Source organism: Acinonyx jubatus, chromosome A2 (genome assembly GCF_027475565.1).
Source record: "Acinonyx jubatus isolate Ajub_Pintada_27869175 chromosome A2, VMU_Ajub_asm_v1.0, whole genome shotgun sequence".
Taxonomy (NCBI): Eukaryota; Metazoa; Chordata; class Mammalia; order Carnivora; family Felidae; genus Acinonyx; species Acinonyx jubatus.
Window position 1 is genome coordinate 6,147,410 of NC_069383.1, and position 14,196 is coordinate 6,161,605.

The window sequence follows — 14,196 nt, forward strand, 5'->3', positions numbered from 1 at the left end:
CCCGCCCCCGGCTGTGGGCGGGGCGGAGCAAGTGGGGCATTGCTTTCCGCCTGCTGGCCGGGTCAGCCCTGGGGTGACTTTAGCAGCGTGTGCTTCGTGCGACCCTCCACCGCGGGGGTTATCCATAGTAACGCGCCAGCGTTACCCGGGACCTCGGGGTTGCTGGTCTATGGGTGCTGCCGGCGGACTCTAGATGTCCCAGGACTTCTAAGGAGTATAGAGTGTTGGTCCTAGGGGACGAAGGGACCAAAGGGGCCTGGGAAATTTTTTCAAAACATGTGCGCGTTCCATGTGATGCATCCCTTTCTCCCAGACAGATCAGAGCTCCAGGGATGGCAGCCACGAGTATTTGGGAAAAAAATTATCCTGGTGATTCTGATACACTCCGCCTACTCAACGATTGAGAACCACTAGTGTGGAGGTCCCGTATAGCTTATGGAGGCGCCCCCCCCCCCCCGATCCTTCTTTCCCACAGATGCCTTCTTACCGCAGTCAGGGTGACTTGTCTAAGGACCCCACCTCCCAGCTTTTGCACCTCCGTTAAACACTTATTTATTTCTCCCGTGTAATTTGCATAGTTACCCTCCCCCCCTCCCCCCCTCCCGCCCCTCCACGGTCTATGACTTCTTTCTGGGTAGTGATTCTGGCTCATTCATCCATACTCCCTTCCCCTCCAAGTGGTGCCTGATAGAGAAAAGTGCCCTTTATAATAAATTAACTTGAATTGGGGTGCTGGTAGGGCAGCTGTCAATGAATCAGGGGGGATACTGGGTATGAAAATGTGCCAGATTAGCTTGAGGTTGGGCTGGGTGTATGGGAGGGGTCCTAATGTGAATGTGGTGGAATACTGGGGTGAGGGAGGTTGAAAAGAGATCAGGCAAAACCCTACACAACCTGTAGGCAGATGTCTTGGCAGAGGTCTCTGAGATATGGGAATTTCCTAGCCCCTCTGCAATGTGGGATTCCATCTTGGGCACTAGGATGCCACCTCTAGAAGGAGTTCTGCCTCCTGCTCAGGGATAAAACTATGCAAGCCCCGAGCTACTTTAACAATTCCTGTCCCAGGAAGGCAGCACAGAAGGAGAAAAACAGGCATATCTGGTCTCGTGTTTTGTGAGCAATTCCATGATTGCCTCCACATTCCTCCAGTGAACACACTCTAGGAAGCACTTTGTTCCTCTCTCTGTTTCACAGATACTGTCCCCTAAGACAGCCCTCAGGCCCAAGCCCTGCAGGCCCTGACACCTGAGCAGCTAAGTCAGCACCTCAGGAATGGGCTTTAGTAGCAAACATGGTGATTCAGGGCCCCAGGAATGGCGTCGAACATGCCAACAAACCAGCTGCCTCCTTCTCCTCCTTGAGGTGGCAGAAAGGAACTCAACCAGCTCATCCCTGGGTATGCAAATTATCCTTCCTGATCCTGGCCCCCCAGCTGCCCTCTGCTGGTTCAGCTCTGATGCTTCTCAGGGGGCCCCCAAAACTGGATGAGGACTGGGGAAGAGAGTTTCGGTGTTTCCCAAGATAAAGAGGAAGAGAAAACGGAACTCCCAAGGAGCCTTTTTCTACCGAAGCTCCCCAAACCACTCCTCACTTCTGGAATAGCTCTCTCCTTTCTTTACCTCCTCCCTTTCCTCAGTTTCCTGCAACCTGGCTGCCCAGTCTGGCAATCTCCCCTCCCCTTCGTATTGTCAGGCAAGCAGAACACCAGCCTTTTCTTTTGTTTTTTCTTCTTTTTGCTTTTGGTCTTAAAGCCTTTCTCTGTGGATCCCTGTGTGCATGTGTAGAGAGAGGAGACCAGGTTTCAAGAAATCAAAGATGTAACATCTTAGCCTCATAGCCTTAGAATCCTTTGGTAGGAGTTTCTTTTGGCTTTGTTATTTTGGCTGCTACTTTCTGGCCCTCCCTTTAAATCCATTCCAGGTCTGAGGAGGGGACAGTAGGTGTCTCTGGTCTGCATGTTCTCCGCCTCTGCCTCTCCAGCTTGTGCTCCTCCCAGGCACAGAGGCTTGGCCGTGACAGGTTTGGCCGCAGATTGCCCTGGAAGGGGTGTGAGTTGTCAGACAGGTGACTGCCGGCTTGGATGCCTGAGGCCTGCCCTGACTGAGTCACCTTGCTGTTGTTGTCACCATCCTTGCTGGAGTCCCTGCTCAGCAACCCAGACCTCTGTGGATACGGCAGCAGCTCCCATCCGTCCAAGCTTTCAGGAGAAGCTACTGGCCCGATGGTGAGGCAAGTGGGCTGGGGGGGGAACCGAGGGCAGCTGGGGCGGTGGGGAGACCTGGGGCCTGGATCAGTGCCTCTCCTCCCCATGCCGCTGCCCCCTCTCCCTCCTCCTCCATGTCGGGTGCCTGGCAGAGGGCGGATTTCCATCTTCTCTCTGTCCCCTGCCCCTCACACAAGAAGCTCCCCTTCCTCGGTCCCTCCCCCGGCCCTGGGACCCCCCTGCCCAGCGATGCAGGCCCCAGGGGGCTCTCAGCCTCCCCACAGTGCCCTCCCCACCCCAACAACGCAGGCAGGGCCCGCGATGACACCCAGCTCTGCTCCCCCCTCTTGGGGCTCCCACTCCACCCCACCCCTGGCCCCAGTGACTCCCCCTCCCTCGCACCGATGCCCCCAGGACCCTCCTGGGCTGCGGATAGGGCCTCTGATCCCTGAGCAGGATTATGAGCGGCTGGAGGACTGTGACCCCGAGGGGTCCCAAGATTCACCCCTCCACGGGGAGGAGCAGCAGCCCCTGCTCCATGTGCCCGAAGGGCTCCGAGGTGAGTGTGGGTGTGGGGCTGCGAGGGGAGCACGCTGGGGAGGGCCTGGGGGCTCCCGAGGATGTGAACTGGGCGCTCAGGGGAGAGCCAAGTCCCAACACTCTCCCCTCTGTGCCCAGGCTCCTGGCACCACATCCAGAACCTGGACAGCTTCTTCACCAAGATATCCTTTGTGCTCGGCTTGGCAGCACTGGCGTGGGAGGGCCCTTTGGTGCTGGTGCCATTCTTGGCCGGCGGCTCTCAGGGCGCAGTGGGTTGCGGAAGTGAGGGAGAGGTGTCTTCGAGAAAGGCCCTTCGTGCCTCAGGCTTCTTTCTTGACACACTGCCACATCTATAGCTACCACCAGAGGAATGGCTTTGCCTGCATCCTGCTGGAGGATGTCTTCCAGCTGGGGTGAGATGCTTGTCCCAAGCCCCAGACTCTGTCACCTTGCTCCCTCAGCAGTGCCTGCTGCTTTTAGTCCGTGTCGCACCCCACCCAAGCAGCCCAGAGGCTCGGCAGGGAGGGGAGGACCCTCAGGGCTGACCTGGAGGTTGGGGCAGGAGCCCGCCCTGCCCTCAGACCTGACCACTGCACTCCCTGTCTCCCAGACAATTTGTCTTCATCGTCACCTTCACAACCTTCCTCCTTCGTTGCGTGGATTACAACATTCTCTTCGCCAACCAACCGAACAACAGGACGACACCTGGCTTGCTCCACGGCAAAGTCACCTTGGCAGATGCCATCCTGTCCTCCTCCCAGTGTGCCCAGCGGTGAGTGACAGCTGGTGGGGGGAGCGTGGAAGGGGGAGACGAGCAGACAAGCAGACAAGCACCGCCCCCCCGTCCTTTTGTCCTTTGGTCTAAATCAGCAGTACTCCCAAGTTTTTGGTCTCAGCACACGTTGAATACACTTAAACTTGATCAAGGACGCCCAAGAGCATTTGTTTATGAGGTATATTTACCTCATTCGAGACCTAAGCTGGGAATAGCTTTAAAATCTAAGAATACACCAGCACACGTTCCATCAGCTGCCGATGTGGTGTCACACACGTAGCTTCTGGAAAAGTCCACTGTATGCTCATGAGAGAATGAGCATGAAAATGGCAGAAGACCTTCGTCTTACCTGAAAAAAGTTGGGACCTTGCCGACACTTGTAAGGGCCTCAGGGTCTCCCAGGGCCCACACGCTGAGAGCTGCTGGTGGAGCTGGGTCCCTCTCTCTGTGACTTTTCCCTCGCTCCCCAAGTCTAGTCTCCCTTTCTATTGGGCCCCCACTTTCTCTCTGCTATCCGTCCCACCCCACACAGGATCCGCTCCAGCCCCCTGCTGGTTTTCCTTCTGATCCTGGCTGCAGCCTTCTGGCTGTTACAGCTGCTTCGCTCAGTCTGCAACCTCTTCAGCTACTGGGACATCCAGGTGTTTTACAGGGAGGCCCTGCACATCCCCCCGGTGAGCTGGGCAGGCGTGTCTGTGGAGGGGTGCCTTGTCAGGGGTGGGGACAGAGAATAGGGAGGAGCGGGGGCTGCACAGATGGAAGGGCCCGCTGGAAAGCAGGCAGAAGGCCTCGCCGACACCTGCCCGGGCCCTGAGTAAGGTTAGGAGAAGAGGTACCACCACTTACTTCTAAGGCTTGGTCCTTACCCGAGTGGAGTTTTATTGACTTGGATTACAGCTGATGATTTAGGGTCACATGCTTGTGCTCCAAACAGTGGGTATTTAGAGGAAGGGCGGTCATCCGACTTTACAGGGCAGGAGGAATTTGGGTGGGGCTGGGAAGGATAGGAGGTGGGAAGGCATTCCAAGGCCCGATGCAGGAGGTGGGGGGGTGGTGAGCATCTGTGGGCAGCAGTGAGGAGTGGACCGACCAGCCCGCAACTGAGTGGTCAGGCCCCGTTGGGTGATATCCCCCCCCCCCACTTTCTGGCCTCCCTCACGATTGCAGTGAGCCACTGTGTGGGCCCCTTCACTGTCCTAGTTCATGCTTTGCCCTTTCTTTCCTCCCCATCTTGTTCATGCTCCTTCTTACTCTGTTCCCCAGTTCGTTCTTTAAGGCTCAGCTCAAAGGCTGTCTTCTGCAGCCTGCTTCCCTTGCTCCCCTCAGAAGCGCAGAACCTTCCGCCTGGCTCTCCTGCAGGGCCAAGGGGAGAGGTTTCCAAAAGGCCCCTCGAGTGCGGGAGCACAGGCAGAGTGCAGGGAGGATGGAGAGGGCCAGGGGAGCACCAGTGGAGGAAGGCAGGAGTTAGAGCACTGCTTCTCCAGGAGGCTGCTGACCCTTCTCTTCCTCCTCCTCCCTTCTTTCTCCCCCTCCCCCATTCCTTCCAGGGGAAGGGGAGAGCCTGGGATGGACTGGAGAGGCTGGCCTGGAGGGACTTGACTAAGCCGGACTGGGGCAGCTGGGTGAAACTGGGCTAACGTGAGGTTTGCAGATGAGACCCAAGTGAGATCTGACAGCACCCCACCCAGACATGGACACAGCCGATGTCTTAGGAGGGTTAATGGGCGGTGGAGTGGGTTGGGGCTGGGGGCGGGGGGTCGGTCTCAAAGCATGCTGAGATAAGAGGTGGTGAGGCTTCAGGTCCTGTGTTGGCCTGCACCCTAGGGCTGGGAAGGAGAGACAGTTCCCAGGTCCCAGCAGCAGTTCTGTGCCCTCTGTGAAGAACCAGGGCGGGGAGGTTTCAGAAAATCTGCTCCTGAGAAGCTGAGACCAAATACCTGAAGAAGTTAACTTATGAGGTGTCCCTGGGAAGCACAAGACTCATGGCCTTGAGAGTGGCAGGGGCAGGAGGAACACAATTCAGGAGACAATGAAGGGAAACAAGCGCCCCGGTCAGTGACAAGGTTAGAGGAGGGCAAGAGAGGGCAGAACGGGAAAGGCGACAGGTTTCGCCCCTTGAACGACACTGGGCGAGGAAGGTGGGGAGAGGGCAGACGAGGGAGGTAGCTCCATCAAGGTGAGTTTGGGCATCACCGCGCCGAGGAACCCAGCTGACGCTCAACGGCCCCCTCTCCTCAGGAGGAACTCAGCTCGGTGCCCTGGGCCGAGGTTCAGTCCCGCCTGCTGGCGCTGCAGAAGAGCGGGGGGCTGTGCGTGCAGCCGCGGCCGCTGACCGAGCTCGACGTCCACCACCGCATCCTGCGCTACACCAACTACAAGGTGGCGCTGGCCAACAAGGGCCTGCTGCCCGCGCGCTGCGCGCTGCCCTGGGGAGGCAGCGCGGCCTTCCTCAGCCGCGGCCTGGCGCTCAACGTCGACCTGCTTCTCTTCCGCGGGCCCTTCTCGCTCTTCCGCGGGGGCTGGGAGCTGCCCGACGCCTACAAGCGCAGCGACCAGCGAGGCGCCCTGGCCGCGCGCTGGCGGCGCACGGTGCTGCTGCTGGCCGCCGTGAACCTGGCGCTGAGCCCGCTGGTGCTGGCCTGGCAGGTGCTGCACGCCTTCTACAGCCACGCGGAGCTGCTGCGGCGCGAGCCGGGGGCGCTGGGGACGCGCCGCTGGTCCCGCCTGGCCCACCTGCAGCTGCGCCACTTCAACGAGCTGCCGCACGAGCTGCGCGCGCGCCTGGCGCGCGCCTACCGCCCCGCCGCCGCCTTCCTGCGCGTCGCCGCGCCCCCGGCGCCCCTGCTCGCGCTGCTGGCCCGCCAGCTCGTCTTCTTCGCCGGCGCGCTCTTCGCCGCGCTGCTCGTGCTCACCGTCTACGACGAGGACGTGCTGGCCGTGGAGCACGTGCTCACCGCCATGACCGCGCTCGGGGTCACCGCCACCGTGGCCAGGTGCTCGGGGAGCTGCCCGGGAAGGAGGGGGGCATTCCTCTCACCCGGGGCCGAGCCTCCCGCGAATCCCTACACCACCACCACCCCCAACCCCGCCCTGGGCGCCCCCTCTCCCCCGGCCCTGCCGCCCACCCGCACGTCCTCCTAACCGCGGGCCCCCTTCTGCACCCCCATCTCGATCTCCAGGTCTTTCATTCCGGAAGAACAGGGCCGGGGTCGTTCCCCGCAGTTCCTGCTGCAGGCGGCCTTGGCGCACACGCATTACCTCCCGGAGGAGCCCGGCCCTGCCGGCAAGGCCAGCGCTTACCGGCAGATGGCGCGGCTGCTTCAGTACCGAGCGGTGAGGGTCCGGCCCGAAGCGGGCCGCGGAGACCCCAGAGCCGCCAGTGTCTGGTCTGGGGGAGGGCGTGGGGCAAACGGGCTCCGGGCTGGCCATCCCGGGAGCCGGCAAGTGACTCTGGAGGTTTCCGGCCCTGGCAGGCGTCCTAGGAGACCTCTTTGTCCTGATCACGAGTCCCCTCAACGACTCTTTCTCAGCCTCACCTTGCTTCCCCAGGTCTCCCTCCTGGAGGAGCTCCTGTCCCCTCTCCTCACTCCGCTGTTTCTACTGTTCTGGTTTTGCCCCCGTTCCCTGGAGATCATTGACTTTTTTCATCACTTCACTGTGGATGTGGCTGGAGTTGGGGACATCTGTTCCTTTGCCCTGATGGATGTGAAGCGTCACGGCCACCCTCAGGTTAGAGCCCATCCCTGGCTGTGTGGGGTTGTGGTTGGATAGGGGTTTGCTTGCCTCACTTAAAGCAAAGCTGGGTTCCACCCCAAGTTCTATCACTGACCACCTGTGACCTGGAGCCTATCACTTGCCATGTGGTAGTGTCCTTATCTGTCAAATGAGGATGGTGACCGTAGCCGATGCACAGGGCTGTGAGGATTGCATGAGATGATGTGTGCAGTACCCTAACAGGGTTCCTGGCACATTGTAAGTCCAGTAAACAGGAGCGGAGACCATCAGAGAGGCTGAGGAATGAGCTGGTCAGTAGACGGGGCTGGCATAAGGCGGTCAGGCCAGCCAGCCCTGGGGTCCATCGTGCACATGCTGGCAAAACATTAAGCCTGCGCCCTACCCTTGTGCTGGCTCTAGACCCAGGTCCTGTTTTGCTGCTGTATTTTTGGTTGATCTTGAGCAAGTCCCCATCGTGGCTTCTGTTCTTTGACCTGGAAAACGGGGCTAGTGTTTCCTGTCACGCCTACCCCGCAAGGCTCCCACGGAAGCTATAAAAGCAGTGTCCACAGGATGTGAACGGTTGACTATTCTTGTTCTCAGTGGCTCTCGGCAGGACAGACAGAGGCCTCTCTCTCTCAGCGTGCGGAGGATGGAAAGACCGAGCTCTCCTTGATGAGGTTCTCCCTGGTGCATCCACAATGGCGCCCCCCAGGGCACAGCTCCAAGTTCCTGGGGCACCTTCGGGGCAGGGTCCAACAAGATGCAGCAGCCTGGGGCGCCACTTCTGTCCGCAGCCCCCCCACCCCGGGGGTGCTCAGTGACTCTTCCTCACCTCTGGTGAGTTGCAGCCTGGCCTACTCTTCCGCCCTCACCACCCCCAGGCTCTCCCCTCCAACTCACTGTTTGTATTGACCTGCTCCCTGGTCCAGCTTGCTCCCGGGCCTTCCCTAGACCTCCTCCCTCCCCTTCTGGCCTCACTTCTGACACCCTGTTCTCTTGCTCCCAGCCTGAGGCCTTCCTGGCCCACCTCTTGGTGCACCCCCTCCTGCCCCCGCGGGACCTGAGCCCCACAGCCCCCTGCCCAGCCGCAGCCACAGCCAGCCTCCTGGCCTCCATTTCCCGCATTGCCCAGGACCCGAGGTGAGGGGGAGTGGAGTGGGCCTGAGATGAGATGGAGAACAGCACGGGCGGCGGGGCTGATCCCCCAGGAGGAGTATGCAGGGGCACTGGGGGTGATTGGGAAGGGGAGATCAAGTCTGGCCCTCCCTGGGGGCCCTGGGGGGAGGGGCATGTCTTTGGACTACTGCACCCTCTGTTCCAGCTGTGTGTCCCCAGGCGGCACTGGGGGCCAGAAGCTGGCCCAGCTCCCAGAGCTTGCTTCTGCTGAGATGAGTCTGCATGCCATCTACCTGCACCAGGTGAGCAGAAGGGTGCCAGAAAGAGACATGTAGGGAGAAAGCAGCTGAATGAAATGGAGACTGAGCGTGGGGTAGAGTGTAAGGAGGTACACAATGGGAGCTGGAAGAGGAGGTTTTAAAACCCCCTGCACCTAGTCCAGGGGCTGTGCTTCACACTGAGGGGCAGAAAGGAAGCCCATCATTCTTCTTCGTTCCATTTAGCTCCATCAACAGCAGCAGCAGGAACTGTGGGGTGAGGCTTCAGCCTCTTCCCTGTCCAGGCCCTGGTCCAGCCCCTCCCAGACACTCTCGCCTGATGAGGAGAAGCCGTCCTGGTCAAGTGATGGTGAGGTGGTCAGGGTGTGCGGGGGACAGACCCTGGGTTGACGGGGGGCATCACTGCACTGCCCAGCTGATGGCTCATCTCACCAGGCTCCAGTCCTGCCTCCAGCCCCAGACAGCAGTGGAGAACCCAGAGGACCCAGAATCTGCTCCCCGGAAGGTTTCAGGAGACCACAGATGCCCAGAAGGAGCCTGGCCAGGCCCCTAGCACTGACTGAGAGGGCTCCTCAGGGTCAGTATTGTCTAACTGGGGTGGGAGCTGGGGAATGAAGAGAAAGTTGGGTGGAGCCAGACTTGAAGGGATGGGGGCAGTGGTGGGAATTCAGGGTGATAGGGATGGTCATCTTTGGAATCTAAACCTCCGACTGCTTGCCAAGAGCCTTCTCCTCCCCCAGGTTCCCTGGCTTCTCCAGCCGTAGGAGATCAGACAAGGCCGAGTGGAAGGGCATGATGCCAAGCCATCTTTAAAGACCCCCGCCCCCCTGACTTTAGATCTAAGGATGTTTTAGTTGGGCAGGACTTGGGGGAGGTTAATGATAAGCTCATCCAAGAGAGCAGAGAAAGGGTAGGAAAGGAGATGCCAAAGGCATCTGGAGACAGTGTTAGAGACTATCCCCGTCTGAAGGGGCTAAGGGGACGCCACACCAACTAACTGTCCTCGAGCAATTGCCTGGGAAGAAATCCCCAGGTATCCTCAGGGTGGAGGACGGGGCCAAGGTGGAGGCCTAGCTAAATGCAAGGGAAACAGTGAGGGACGGGACCTGGATGGCAGTGGGCTCTCCAAGCCTGTCTGGCCTTCACGTTCCACTGGGGACTTGTGAGTGGAAAGACTCTACAGAGGGCTGGTGGTTTTGGAGCTCAGCACTGGCAGCGCTGGCTGCGGAAGTGGGTGTGGATCCTCATCCTGTCTGAAACCGGCTGTAAAGGTTGCTCATGGCTTGCTGCACCTCTTTGTGACCTTCGTCTCTGGCGTCCCCACTCCTGGTGGAGGGCTGTACCTCCTTCTCAATCAAGAGCAAGGAAGCAACACAGAACTGCCCGTGATGGGCTGGAAGCCACATTTCCAGAGCGCTGGGTCACAGTGGAGTGTGTAGGATAGGACTCCCTGTCAAAGAATTGTCACGCCCTCCAGCTGCACAAGTTAACAAAGCTTGTTGTTCTGCAATTTTAATCGATGGGGCTGGGTTAGGCGTCTTGGTAGCACTTGTAACATCGGGTCCAGTCTCTTATGGTGAATTTTCAATAATAAATATTTTAATGATTTAGAGATTAGGATTCGAGATAAGATACTCCCGAGGAAGGTAAGGGGAACCTAAAACAAACCTAATGAACACAAAAAGGGGGTGACAGTAGGCCCGGGAATATCACTGCTGGGAGGGACCCTCGGGACCTGGGGCAGGTAAACAGACCTAGAGAGAGACACTTCCCTCATCCCCTGGAATACGTGGGCAGTCTCTGGATAGAGGTGGGACGGCACCTGGGAGGGGAGGGAGAGGTGGCTGGTCTGGTAACACCGACAGGAGAGCGGCAGAACCAGAGTAGACCGACGGCCCCTCTCCTGGAACTGGGATGGAAAGCAAGAGGGGCTCTCAGGGACTGGGGGTGTCTGGGCCGGGAGGGTCGAACGCCCAGGGCACTGCGCCGCGCAGATGCCGCTCCTGCAGGGAAAAGCTCTGGGTGCGTATGCGGCTAGTCACCTCCTGGGTGCGCAGCGTGAGCCCGAAAATGTCCTCGTGATAGCGTTGCTGATCCTGCCAGGAAAGAGGGCAGCGGATCAGAACAAGAGTGGGACCTAAGCGGGAGTGGGCCCCGCCCCCGGGATGGCCCCGCCCCGCCCCGGCATGGTCCCGCCCCCCGCACCCGCAGCACGCCGATGACGTCGCCGGCCTCCTCCAGCTCCATGTCGCCCTCCGTCGCTAGGATTCGCTGCACCGTCTGCAGGACGCTGGTTGCCATGGTGACGTCGCCGCACACAAACATGTGGCCCCGCTCGAGGCACAGCACGCGGTGCACCTCAGCCGCCAGCTCCGTCCGCAGGATGTCCTGCACGTAGGTCTGAGGGAGGCGGAGGTTAAGCGGCGTGCCCTAACGCGCGCGTGGGTCCCGGGGGCGGGGGAGGGGCGGGCCAGGCGGGGCTTAAGTGCGCGGCTCTGTGGCCTAGAGAGGTGGAGCCAAACAAGGGGCGGGGCTTGGTGAAGGTGGGTGAGACCAAAAGGCACGCGGGAGGGGCCGAGTGGGGGCGGGGGCCTGCGTGCCGCGGGGGTGCCAGCCGAGGGGCGGGGCGCCAGCTGAGGGGCGGGGCGGAGGGCGCGCACCGGAGGGGCGTGGCCGGGCCTGGGCCTGGGCGCCCTGCTGGAGCGCAAGAGAGCGATTCCCCGGCCCCTAGCTTCTGGTTACCACGGCCTCAGGGGGTCGCACCTTAGGGCAGTCGGGCTCCCGAGAGAAGGCGGTGAGGACGCGTCCAAAAACCCCGCGCTGCTGGGCATCCTGCACCTCGTCGCGGTAGAGGTGGTCGAGCTGGGAGCATCGGCAGCCGAACACCAAGGTCATGGGGGCCGGCTGCAGCCCTGCAAGTAGCACTGCGGCTTGGGAGAGCCCCCTCCCAGGGGCGCAGCCCTAGCGACTTCGCCCACTGGCTACTGACAGCCCAAGCCTCTGGTGTCTGGCCTCCAGAAGAGTGCGGAATGCTTTCACAGAGACCTTGCCCGACCCTGGTTTACGGAGACGACGCTCACGCGGAGGCAGCTTACCAGAGGTGGTGGCTCCTCGGGTGGAACCACCAGCGGTGGCATTGCGCTAGAACGTGGGGCTTCTGACTCAGACGCCCTTGGCACCATCTGACACGGAAGTTCTAAAAGCCCCCATCTAGCACGGTCCCTGCTCCAACCCCATATTCTTCCACACTGTCAGTTTCCCTACTCTCTGCCTTCCTCTCCGTCACAGCCCCCTCCATTTGTTTTACCGGGTGCCCTGCACACCCCATGTCCAACCTGAACATCCTGTAGCTTCCTTGGGTCTTGGACACAGCTGGGTGAGCTCTGGGGCAGTCCCAAGTACACTTTGGCCCATTCTCTCCAGACTTCCAGTTCCCCCGTACCCTTGTCTTTAATCCGGTTCGACTGCCTACTTTGTGTCTGGCACCAGGGAGCCAAGTGAACAGGGCACTGCCCTCTGGTTGATCTACTAAGTTTCTGTTCACCTCTGCGGCCTGTTCCTTGCCTTCCTTCCTGTCTTCCAGGTTTCTGTCTTCCAGTCTCTGTCCCTTTCCCCCCTCCTGCCTTCCAGTCATTCCCTTGGCCCCCAGTCTCACCTTTGCTGTCAATGTCGTGCAGCCGCTCCTGCCAAAATCCCCGGAAGGGGGCAATACCTGTGCCAGGGCCCACTAGGATGCAGGGCAAGCTGGGATCAGGCGGCAGCCGGAAGGAGGGAGCCCTAGTGGAGAAACACTGTCGGCCCCTGTGCTTTCCCAGCTCCCCCGATTCTTACCATCTTCCATTGAGGGGAGAGAAGAGAACTCAGGTTCCACTGATAAGTGGGATAATACTTGCCACGTGTGTTCGACACAGTCTGGCTCACAGTGAGCACGATGTGTTTATGGAAAGAACTCTACCTGCAGGCAGAAACTCCCTGGACCTGTGCTTCTGGAGGTTGGGTCACAGGAAATACAATGTAATTTGAAGTGAAGAATGTTCTGATGTCTCAGTTTAAGAGATTTACAAAACATGGGAAGGGAAGGACAGCATTTGGCTCATAACGAGTTCACTCATTTTCAGTCATAGCCTTAATATGGGTATTTGGATCGTATTCAGTAGATTGATTGGTACAGTGTGTGATTCCTCCTGATAGGTTTGGGTGACGGGACCTAGTTGGTGCCCATCCTGGAAACTCTTTTAAGTCCCCCCTGAGACTTTGGGTCCTGGCTGCTGGGTGGGGCGAGACTTCTGAACACGGCACGCAGGAAGGGCATCCTGAAGACTAACTTTCTTCCAGTCCTTACTGATACTTTGGTAACTTAACTAGTTCTCCCTGGACTAAGTGAGGACTAATTCTGGAACAGAACACAGTTCCCAAGTGCCTGACTGCCTCCCCAGTCAGACTGACCTCGAGGATGTAGCAAGGGATGGGGCGCCTGGGTGACTCAGTCGGTTAAGCATCCGACTCTTGATTTCAGCTCAGGTCATGATCTCCCGGTTCGTGAGTTTGAGCCCTATGTTGGGCTCCGCGCTGACATTGAGGATTTGGGATTCTCCCCCCCCCCCCTCAAAAACAAACAAATAAATAAAACTTTCAAAAAAGCCAAATAAGCAGGGGACATAGTGTACCTAAGTGCAGCAGGAGCTGCTGGGCAAATCCAAGCCCTGTCTCTGGGAGGGGAAGCTTCGGGGCAGGACGCTAGGTCCCAATGAGTAAAACGCCCAAAACTTCGTCGAAGTTCTGAAGTCGCTTGAGCGGACACCCCATCCTTGATACGTGTTGAGTCGGTCCTCCCTGCTCCCCGTCACCAAAGCTTCCACCCTCACCCTGTGCGACCACCTGCTGATTCCTCTGTCTGTCCCCGGCCATCTGTCTGTCCCCGGCCTTCCCCGGGGCACTTTGTCCACCCCTGCTTGGATGGACACTCTCTCCTTTGATGTCCCTGAACTACTCACTCACCCCCTGATGAAGCAAGGTACAGGATCTCCGGCCTTCAGCTGGCTCAGCCATGTGGAGCAGACTCCATAGTGCAGGGGGCCCAGTCCATCTGGGGGTCGGGGAGGAGAGGGTGCCGGTGAGGGGCCCGTCCCCGGGTCCCCGTGTGGCCCTGACCCCGGCCCTTCGCAACCTCACCCTGGGTCCTGTATGCCAGCACGGCCACCGTGAGGTGAATCTCTCCCGGGTGGGCGCTGGGCGCCGAGCTGACGGAGTAGTACCGGGGCTGGAGCAGGGGCAGCTGGGTGAGGAGCAGGGGGGCAGGCAGCGCCACGGACGGGAACTGTTCCAGCGCCTCCAGCAGCGTGGGGCACCGGAACCACTTCCACTCCTCGTAGCGCCGGGGGTCCTGGTGGGGGCGGGGCGTCACGGCTCTGGAACCTCCCAACCCTGCCTGCTGACCTCCCTTCTTCGCTCCTCCTGAACTGAGCCCCCTGGGGTCTCTGCCTCCTTAGTTCGGGCCAACAAACGTTTCTGGAGCGCCGATGAGTTAGTGACTCAGGGGCTGGGTCTTAAGCCCCAGGACACGTGAG

The 14,196-nt window shown here is 59.6% G+C and overlaps 2 protein-coding genes across 4 annotated transcripts in view; one reads left to right on the top strand and one right to left on the bottom strand.

Moving 5' to 3' along the window:
• On the top strand, positions 1–10,241 carry ATG9B (autophagy related 9B). 2 transcript variants are annotated; one of them, XM_053217866.1, is made up of 15 exons: positions 1–2,224; positions 2,618–2,762; positions 2,882–2,925; positions 3,092–3,156; positions 3,354–3,515; positions 4,051–4,192; positions 5,757–6,511; positions 6,698–6,851; positions 7,068–7,247; positions 7,836–8,072; positions 8,242–8,375; positions 8,557–8,653; positions 8,855–8,978; positions 9,065–9,206; positions 9,370–10,241. In XM_053217866.1, the coding sequence occupies exons 1-14, from the start codon at positions 2,222–2,224 to the stop codon at positions 9,190–9,192; spliced, it is 2,370 nt and encodes a 789-aa protein (XP_053073841.1). In that variant the 5' UTR covers positions 1–2,221; the 3' UTR covers positions 9,193–9,206; positions 9,370–10,241. The 2 variants fall into 2 exon arrangements, with proteins under 2 accessions (XP_053073841.1, XP_026907096.2); XM_027051295.2 differs by having other exon boundaries at positions 1–2,762.
• NOS3 (nitric oxide synthase 3) overlaps positions 10,207–14,196 on the bottom strand; it is a 19,640-nt gene continuing 15,650 nt past the window's right edge. For both annotated transcript variants that reach the window (XM_027051293.2, XM_027051292.2), the window contains exons 21-26: positions 13,802–14,012; positions 13,628–13,715; positions 12,285–12,406; positions 11,393–11,541; positions 10,835–11,029; positions 10,207–10,725 (exon numbers count right to left, since the gene is read on the bottom strand). In XM_027051293.2, coding sequence (XP_026907094.1) covers positions 10,564–10,725; positions 10,835–11,029; positions 11,393–11,541; positions 12,285–12,406; positions 13,628–13,715; positions 13,802–14,012 — 927 coding nt within the window. In that variant the 3' untranslated portion in view covers positions 10,207–10,563. The remainder of the gene's footprint in view (positions 10,726–10,834; positions 11,030–11,392; positions 11,542–12,284; positions 12,407–13,627; positions 13,716–13,801; positions 14,013–14,196) is intronic.

Excerpts from the sequence above, each read along its gene's own strand:
- ATG9B (XM_027051295.2), top strand. The coding sequence starts at position 2,222 with ATGGTGAGGCAAGTGGGCTGGGGGGGGAACCGAGGGCAGCTGGGGCGG. Across the intron at positions 2,926-3,091 it reads TGGACAGCTTCTTCACCAAG|ATCTATAGCTACCACCAGAG; the intron begins ATATCCTTTGTG and ends ACACACTGCCAC. Across the intron at positions 8,654-8,854 it reads ATGCCATCTACCTGCACCAG|CTCCATCAACAGCAGCAGCA; the intron begins GTGAGCAGAAGG and ends CGTTCCATTTAG.